This window comes from Octopus sinensis, linkage group LG6 (assembly GCF_006345805.1).
Source record: "Octopus sinensis linkage group LG6, ASM634580v1, whole genome shotgun sequence".
Lineage (NCBI taxonomy): Eukaryota > Metazoa > Mollusca > Cephalopoda > Octopoda > Octopodidae > Octopus > Octopus sinensis.
The window spans coordinates 88357211-88368115 of record NC_043002.1 but is presented as its reverse complement, the minus strand read 5'-3'; the positions used below and the strand labels follow the sequence as shown (position 1 = coordinate 88368115).

The 10905-nt window shown below is 31.7% G+C and overlaps 1 protein-coding gene across 1 annotated transcript in view; it reads left to right on the top strand.

The window, feature by feature from the left end:
- The first annotated feature begins 4171 nt into the window (after positions 1-4171).
- Positions 4172-10905, top strand: part of LOC115213036 (ceramide glucosyltransferase) — a 111809-nt gene continuing 105075 nt past the window's right edge. The window contains exon 1 of the mRNA XM_029781942.2: positions 4172-4870. Coding sequence (XP_029637802.1) covers positions 4773-4870 — 98 coding nt within the window. The 5' untranslated portion in view covers positions 4172-4772. The remainder of the gene's footprint in view (positions 4871-10905) is intronic.

The window sequence follows — 10905 nt, the reverse complement described above, 5'->3', positions numbered from 1 at the left end:
GCCTGTACAGATGGAGGAATTGGGAATAGGGACTGGAGAGAATAGAATAGGGAATGAATAGGGAATTGGAGGGTGGGAGGAGGAGAAGTTGAGGCACGAGTGTGAGTCTGTGTGTTTGATGGAGGTGGTGAGAGTGGAGTGATGAATGCTGATCAAAATGTCAAGGGCAGGATGGAAAGATATGAAAAAAGAGAGGAAGGAGTCTAGTTGTTTGCTGGAGAGTGAGGTTGCACTGATACAGTTGTCAATATAACGACCATATAGTTTGGGAGTGGGACCAGTGAAACTTGAGAATATTTGGGCCTCAACAAACCAATAAACAGGTTTGCATAGTTGGGTCCCATTCTCATTCTCATGCCCTCTCCCGGGACCTGCAGGTAAAAATCACCCGCAGACGAGAAGCAGTTAAGGGAGAGAACAAGTTCGGCCAGATGGAGAAGTGTGGATGTATCAGGTTGGGGGTTGGTTCGAAGGTCAAGGTAATGTTGGAGTGCACAAAGCCCCTCGTGGTGAGGGATCACTCTTGACGTCAAGAGTGAAGAGGAAGTTTAGAGGGGCCATGAGGGAAGGAGAAAGAGTTGAACAGACGAAGACCATGAGAGAGGAGGGAAGCCCTAGTGGGGCAAGGACACAGTCAAGATAACTGACGATTTTGGTGGGGCAGTTGCAGGCGGAGACAGTGGGGCGGCCAGGATATATACATACATATATACATATATATACACACACACATATATATATATATACACACATATATACATGCATATATACATATAACATGTATATATATATATATATATAGATATATATATATTTATTTTATATAAAAGGGCTTAGTAAAATAAATTACTTTGCCGCATACTGAACTCATTAGAAATAGCAGCTAAAAAACTTTTTAAAACTATTTCTAATACTTAAAGAAAATCTCTCTCATATATAGTGTTTGTTTAATTAAACAAACACTATATATGAGAGAGATTTTCTTTAAGCATTAGAAATAGTTTTAAAAAGTTTTTTAGCTGCTATTTCTAATGAGTTCAGTATGCGGCAAGTAATTTATTTTACTAAGCCCTTTTATATAATGTAATAATTTGAATTCGCCTTGAATGGTCCCTTGCATACTGAACACTTGGTGAAATTGATTAATAATTAATTAATTTTGCCCTCAATTGTTGAAATATATATAATATATATAAACTTATGTGGAAATGGATGCGTGGCATTCAATCAAATAATAATATAAATAATCTTTATATATATGCATACATATATATTATATATATATATATATATATATATATATATATATATATCAATATTAATAAAGGGTAAAATTAATTAATTAATTAGTTCGGTATGTGGCAAAGCAAATTTTTTTTGCTGAACCCTAATTATATAAAGTATATATATATATATATATATATTTCTCTTTCTATATCTATCTATCTATCTATCTATATATCTATCTATCTATATATATATATATGGGTACAGGATGTCACCGACAGTAAAGAACATGAAATATGAAAACAAATGAGTTCAATATGCAAATAATGAGAGAACCAAATGGAAAACAGGAGTGGTCACATAAAGAACGACTCTTCATTAGTTGGCAGTCCTGTTTTCCACACAGTTTCCTTTTCTTAAATTATAAAATATTGGTCAGTCTGAGGCTAAAATGGAAGACACCTATCTAAGATAGGTACTGCCTTGAGCAAATCAAACCCTTCTGTACGTTGATGACTTGGCTCTTGTATAAACCATATTGTAACTCTGAATAAAGTTTGAAACTTGAAAAAGAAATATTGTGTGCTACATGTTAAACATTGATTTGTTTTTCATTAGAATTGCTTTGTTCTGGAACTGTATTCTTTAATATTACTTTCAGTTAGTTTCTGATCTTTTCGGTTTGAACGGCAGTTTTTTCTAGCGGTGTCATATGAAATTGTCACCAATAATTATGACCCTAGTATTGATCTATTGCATTTCAATCTGTTTTAGGGTTAGGGTTAGGGGTGGGGGGAAGGGTATCTTTTTTTCTTCACAAATGTAAATAAACCCAATCTGTTTTTTAAACGAGGGACATATTCATACGGCACAGAACATTGTTTACCCCAATGGAATTTTCTCAATAAAGTCAAGAGAAAAAGATGTTTTATAAACACATTCTACCAGTATATGAAGTTTAAAACTTTTTAGTTACCTAGAAATTATGTTAAAAACTCCCGTTCAAACCAAAAAGATCCTTAGATTCTCCTGCATTGTTAGATGTTGTGGCCCAGTTTGGTTGATTTGGTGTTATTCTTCCTATCCTTATTCTTTCAGGTGTTTTTGTTCTAGTGTTCAAATCCTCATAGTCTTTGCATGCAAAGTGACTGGCAGGTACAAAATGTGATCTGCCAGGTGAAATAGATGCAACACCAACATGTTTTACAATGGTTGAGATTTATTGTACAGTGAGATTTCTTCATTTGTAATTCCATCACATTGGGTGACTTTGAGAATCTTCCATAGGCATCATTTCTGGAATGTCTTCAGCTTCTTAGCCACTTTTGTTGACATTTTCAACGTTTCACTGCATGAAGGAGCAGCCCAAGAGGTGGGGTTACACAAGATTGAGGCGATGGAACTCTCAAATCACTCACTGGAGATGACATAAGACAAGTTGAAGACTTTGAATATCTCAGTTCATGTTTAACCTCACCAGAGAGAGAACTCGAGACAAGAAAGGTCCAAGCCTGGAATGCCATCGGCAAACTGGACAGGATTTGGTAGTCATCACTCCCAAGAAGACAAAAAATCATGTTCTTCAAAGCAATGGTTGAAAGTGTGCTACTTTAGTGGTCTGAAACTTGGACCCAGTCGAAAACGTTGCAGGAACGACTAGATGGAGTAAGCTACATCCGCTAACTCCAACATGCACTGCATATTGAATGGCAACAGAGGGTGACCAATAAAAATCTCTACTGGAACCTTCTCCTGATATCAGAGGTGGTCTGTTTTGCTGGGCACTGCTACTGAGCCAGGAATGAATGCATCAATGATGTGTTACACTGGGAACCAATGTATGGTTACAAGAGCAGAGGTTGACTCGCTACAACATATCTTGACAGACTAGTGATTGACAACAGCCTATCAGCTCTTGAGTTCAAGTTAGCAATGGAGTACAGTGACTATTGGAGGAACGTCTGTTCAGATCGAGGAAACTCGATCTAATCAATCAGAAAGTTCCACTAATTGGTAAACTCAAATACATAGCATCAACCATAAGATCCTTTTTCACTTCCAATGTCATGCATATCTTGCCACCCTCTTTTTTCTCATACCTAGTGATTGTACAGAATTGTGAAAACAGATTTGTCAAACAACTGTAAAAATGAAATGGATATATGTAGATCTTTAGACATTTTCATGTTTTTTGTCATGTGTTATTTCAGAGAAAATATTTTTATTTTGGTTCAAAATTTAAACAAAAATTTAGTGGTGAAACAGTGATTGTATTCCATCACACTTCTTTTGTATATATTTTTGAGTTAGTTAACCTAATAATATATAGACACGTAAATATACTTTACAAGTGTGTCAAGGGGAAGTATTTTTTATTAAACAAAGAGGATCTTATGGTTGATGCTATGTATTTGAGTTTACCAATTAGTAAGGAATCATTTCAGCTGACAGCATTGAATATCAAATTAATTCTCTCTCCATATACATACACACACACACATATAAATATATATATGACAGTATCGACCAAAGACCATCAGGTGTTATTGTACATTGCTGGTCACAATGCGCTTCCGATAAATGTATATATATATACATATATATAAAGTACAGAGAAAGTGGGAGAACAGGAGAGTTAACATGCATCAAATTATCATGTTAATAATTAGGGTTAATCTTAGCACATAAAAATAAAGCCTAGAAATGCTGAAGAATGACATAAACTGTTATATTAGATGAAAAGGTAGACTTGAACAAACGAGACAGATGTGACAATAGAATGAGAGTAAAAGAGAAAGGGATGAGCGGAAGAGAGAGAGAGTGGGAGAAAGCAAGAGAGTGAGCGAGAGAGAGTGTAAACAGAAACAATAATTGAAAAAGCATTGATTGAGTATAGAGAAAGAGTATAAAAGGCGAGAAGAAAGAGAGAGAGAGAGCGAGTGAAAGCGAGAAGGTGAAAGAAGAAGAGAGAGAAAAGGATTAAGAGAAAAAATAGTGAGAAGAGAAAAGCGAGAGAGGAGGAGGAGAGTGAGAGGAAACGAGAAGTAGTGAAACCGCTAATCTTCCGCCTACGCATGCGCAAATACTTTAGAAGTTGCAGGCGGTTTTTACCTCCTCGTTACTGGCAGAAGTTGAATGAGGGAGTGTATTTTATTTGATAAAATCGAGAGAACCGTTACTGCTGCTCCCTTTAGTGGCTGCTTACACGGGAGGTAGGTAGCTGCGGCTACTAACAACAACACCAACAACACATAGCCATCACCGAAAACTGCTGGTAGAAACCCCCAACAGTTCACAGAAACGGAGAAGGAGAGACAGACATTACCGGTTTTCTTTTACCCTCCTAAGAACCTCCAAGTTTCTTTCTCTTCTTCATCAGACAGGAAATATAGTAAAACCAAAAAAAAAAAAAACAAAACAAACAAACAAACAAATATATATATATATATATATATATACATAAATGTGTATATAATTATTTTTATAGAAGATTATAAAATCTATATATTCAATAACACATCTTAAGACATAGCCAACATGTCGAGATGACCATAGTCCATTTAGTTTTTACAGGTATATCTATCATCACCCTTTGTGGATGGTGTTTTGTATGGTTCATCCATTTGTGCGCTCTTATATACGGGTAAGTAATTTTTGTGACGTATCTTTAAACGTTTCGTATCATTATTCCATATGCCTTTAACCATTTTGACACTTCTTTCCTCACCCCGCTCAGTAACAAGACAACACTAGTGGCGGCATTATACATACATACATACATACACACACACACACATATATATATATATATAATCTGTTATGTCTGGGGAGAGTCATTTTCTTTTTGTGCCTTATTATTTAACACACTCACCGGTAAAATTTCCACTTATTTCTTATTTTCCTCTCCCCAGACACAACAGTATATGTTTCAACACACGAACACATAAAGAATCTTGCAAACCAAATCCAAAAACGAAATATACATACATACACACACACACACACATATATATATATATAAATGTGTGTGTGTATTAAGTATTCCCTTAGTTTTTTCATATGGTATCACTCACAGATTGGTTCCCTCCCCACCGACTTTGTAAGAAATGTATATTTTTTAAATGACATTTTACAGAAATTCACGAAAAAAGTAGTACTCAATACATGTTTTTTTCTTTTCCTGTCTGTCTGTCTGTCCCTCACACATTTCATTTGAGGCTGGTGATTCATTGTGTTACAATTCATTTTTATCTCGCTCGATGATGTCTGCTGTCATTTACGTGATATTCTATTGTCATCCGAATGTTCGCATCAAGAGATAAGACAACAAAAACCCCCCAAAAAAACTCTGAGTAGCGACAGTGAACCGACAGCTTGTACATACATAGGCATATGTATGTGTGACTGCGTATTCATTTCGTTGAGTATCGTCGATATGTTGTTTCAACACCAGTGATCAGGAAATCGGGTATCATCACTTCGATTCAGTCTTTGTCGTTATAAACCTTTTTATCACACCAAACAGCCAACACGTATCTTCATTTATTCTAGAATATTTTTTTTTATGGAACTTTTTGTTACTTTCATATTTTACCCCTGATTGTTTTTCTACTTTAAACCGGCTTTCCAAATCACTGAGTAACTTGGTGAACCCCCAACGTTATCGTACGATCTGGTTGAAATAGCTGACAAATTTCCCTCAGATCACACTACTATATATATGTGTGTATATATGTATGTGTATATATATGTATGTGTATATATGTCTATATATATGTATGTGTATATATGTCTGTGTATATATATGTATGTGTATATATGTCTATATATATATATGTATGTATGTGTATATATGTCTATATATATATATGTATGTATGTGTATATATGTCTATATATATATGTATGTATGTGTATATATGTCTATATATATATGTATGTATGTGTATATATGTCTATATATATATGTATGTATGTGTATATATGTCTATATATATATGTATGTATGTGTATATATGTCTATATATATTATGTGTATATATGTCTAATATATATATATGTATGTGTATATGTCTATATATGTGTGTATATATGTGTATATATGTCTGTATATATGTGTATATATATGTGTATATATATATGTCTGTATATATGTGTATATATATGTGTATATATATGTCTATATATATATATGTATGTGTATATATGTCTATATATATATATATGTATGTGTATATATGTCTATATATATATATGTATGTGTATATATGTCTATATAATATATATGTATGTGTATATATGTCTATATATATATATGTATGTGTATATATGTCTATATATATATATATGTATGTGTATATATGTCTATATATATATATGTATGTGTGTGTATATATGTCTATATATATAATATGTATGTGTATATATGTCTATATATTATATGTATGTGTATATGTCTATATATATATATATGTATGTTATATATGTCTATATATATATATATGTGTATATATGTCTATATATATATATATATATATATGTTATATATTCTATATATATATATAATATATATGTATGGTATATATGTCTATATATATTATATATATGTGTATATATGTCTATATATATATATATATAATATATATGTATGTGTATATAATGTCTATATATATCTATATATATATATATGTATGTGTATATATGTCTATATATATATATATGTATGTGTATATATGTCTATATATATATATATGTATATATGTATGTGATATATGTCTATATATATATATATATGTATGTGTATATAGTCTATATATATATATATATATGTATGTGTATATATGTCTATATATATAATATATAATATATGTATGTGTATATATGTCTATATATATATATATATATATATATGTATGTGTATATGTCTATATATATATATGTATGTGTATATATGTCTATATATATATATGTATGTGTATATATGTCTATATATATATATATGTATGTGTATATATGTCTATATATATATATATATATATGTATGTGTATATATGTCTATATATATATATATATATATATGTATGTGTATATATGTCTATATATATATATATGTATGTGTATATATGTCTATATATATATATATATATATATATGTATGTGTATATATGTCTATATATATGTATGTGTATATATGTCTATATATATGTATGTGTATATATGTCTATATATATATGTATGTATATAGTCTTTGATATAAAAAATACATGATCGTTAGGGTTGGAATGTCGATCATGACATTTACTCAGTCAGAGCTGACCTGGGGCTAAACGACTGCTCCTTACATCAAGCAACACAGATCACGAGGATCATTCCAGAAAGCCCTTTTCCGTCGCCTTCCCCCCGCTTCTATATGTCCTCACTATCGTCGTCGTTGTTGTAGGCTGTTTCTATCTCTTAACGTTATATTCGCTAGATTTTAGAAATGTCTGTATTTTTATGTCATATATACGTGTCACTGATGTTAGTAAGACAACAACAAAAAGCAAAACAACATAATGTTGATTGAGATGACGTATTTCATAGGAATTCCTGTGTTGCTGAAAGTAAGAGATATGGCGGGGATTCAGTCACACCTTGTTCAAATTGCTTCGAACAAATTCTACATTTTACCGGCGTATGTCTTATTTTAAATGAGGATAAATTCTCATAATTATTTCAATGTTATTCATCATTAAAAAAAAAAAAAAGCTGCGGTAACTCGGTTTTTTTAATATAATTTGGAAATATATTTCCGTGCGTTTGTTTAAGTCTTCACAAAATGTATTCGGCAATTAAGAACCTACCCAGTTTTGACAATTGATATGAGCGTGGGACTATGATTAATTAAACTAATAATCTCTCTCGATGGTGCATTTGAAGAAGGATTCTTTTATTATTTTTTTTAGATATGTATGTTTGGTTGCTGTTTACAAACTTACCATCTTTTACTTTTTGGATTGCTCTGACTAAGGAGCTCTCTGTAGCCCCATGTCCTTCGCAAATGTCTTCATATATATATATATATATATATATATATATATATATATTATATATATATATGTATGTGTATATATGTCTATATATATATATATATATATATGTATGTGTATATATGTCTATATATATGTATGTGTATATATGTCTATATATATGTATGTGTATATATGTCTATATATATATGTATGTATATAGTCTTTGATATAAAAAAATACATGATCGTTAGGGTTGGAATGTCGATCATGACATTTACTCAGTCAGAGCTGACCTGGGGCTAAACGACTGCTCCTTACATCAAGCAACACAGATCACGAGGATCATTCCAGAAAGCCCTTTTCCGTCGCCTTCCCCCCGCTTCTATTATGTCCTCACTATCGTCGTCGTTGTTGTAGGCTGTTTCTATCTCTTAACGTTATATTCGCTAGATTTTAGAAATGTCTGTATTTTTATGTCATATATACGTGTCACTGATGTTAGTAAGACAACAACAAAAAGCAAAACAACATAATGTTGATTGAGATGACGTATTTCATAGGAATTCCTGTGTTGCTGAAAGTAAGAGATATGGCGGGGATTCAGTCACACCTTGTTCAAATTGCTTCGAACAAATTCTACATTTTACCGGCGTATGTCTTATTTTAAATGAGGATAAATTCTCATAATTATTTCAATGTTATTCATCATTAAAAAAAAAAAAAAGCTGCGGTAACTCGGTTTTTTTAATATAATTTGGAAATATATTTCCGTGCGTTTGTTTAAGTCTTCTTCACAAAATGTATTCGGCAATTAAGAACCTACCCAGTTTTGACAATTGATATGAGCGTGGGACTATGATTAATTAAACTAATAATCTCTCTCGATGGTGCATTTGAAGAAGGATTCTTTTATTTTTTTTAGATATGTATGTTTGGTTGCTGTTTACAAACTTACCATCTTTTACTTTTTGGATTGCTCTGACTAAAGGAGCTCTCTGTAGCCCCATGTCCTTCGCAAATGTCTTCATATATATATATATATATATATATATATATATATATATATATATATATATATACACTACAACCTTTTATTAATATTTTTTCCTATATATTTATATAGAGAGATAATGAGTGTATATGCGTGTGTATCTGTGTTGACAGATAAATAGTTGGCAGTTATTTTTAGTTGATTGCTATTCAAATGAAAGCAGTGTTAAATAACTTAGGTTGTCCCGTTTCCTAACATAGGACAAGTATCTTTGCTCTAGATGCAGCAACTATTTCTCTCTCTCTCCACACCTTAAACTATTAACAAGCTCACTTTTCTTCCGATACGATACAGCTGTTGGTTCCACTTTCTTCACTTTCATTAATTTACCGCTGATCATTGTCCACATTGATTCCAACACACCCTTTTCTTTTTGTTATTTATTCACTGTAAGAGGTATTTTGTCCTCCAGTAATCAACCGACGGAATTTAGTGAGGGTTTTTTTTTTTTTTCAGTTTTTAAGATTCTTTGTTTTTATTTTAGTTGATTAGCAGAAATAATTTCTCACCGGTGTAATTTAGGTTGATGTCTTAAAGATAAGAGGGAATTTCTTAGACCCATAAAGAAATATATCAAATTGCTCTCCAAGTTCATAACCATCATTTTTTTTAATTGTCATATCAAGATATATTTCGATTTATATTTCTTTCATGTAGATTAAAAAATATTGAGATAAATTTACATCGTTTCCTTGCTAAGCGATTCTCATCACTTGATATATGTATCTGTGTTAAGGAGAACGTGAGGTATAGGGAGCTTCTTGTAAATTAATAGGGCAGGATGCTATTATGTGCCGGCTTACTGGGACCATGGATGGCGTTGTTGCTGTTAACCACCACCACCACCACTACCACCACCATCAGTTCCTTTCTTTTAACATCCCTCCCCCTCTTGAAGTTGGCGGAATTCTCGTTAGTCCCCTCAGTTTTAAAATCCCCCCCCGTCTTAAATTGTGTACACAGGCAAACATTCCTTTTGACTTTGGCCAAAAATTAATAATTACGCCGATAAAAAGGAACAGTTGTGTGTATGTGTGTGTGAAGGGGGAAGAATTCTTTCATCCGCTTTATTTTTCGTAAATGGAGTAACAACCCGGATTTGACATATCTTATTTCATGTGAAAATTTGATTTTGAAAAAGAAAATGGCTTAGAAATTAAGGAAAAGATTTGCGATGCTTCAGTTTAAATAAGTATATAGATTCATTGGTGTGTGGGTATATATATATATATATATATATATGTATATATATATATATTGTGTGTATTAAAACATCCTCAGTGTAATAGGACTTAATGTGGTTAAGGGCTGTTATATATATATATATATGTATATATATAATATATATATGATGTTTGCAAGACATATATTCAGCCGGCGGAATTTATAGTTTGCTTTACATTTTCTGTAATTTTCTTTTGTTCACTTCACATGTCATACCTTTTGTTTGCATCTTTTAAATAACAGAATAAGTCGATTTTTATTTTTTTAAGCTTGAGTATCTAAATTTCGAACCATTTGCAAAATTCGAGTTTTTTTTTATGCGCTGTTTTGTTCGATTTATTTAATATATATATATATTTATATATATATATATATATATATACATATATTTATA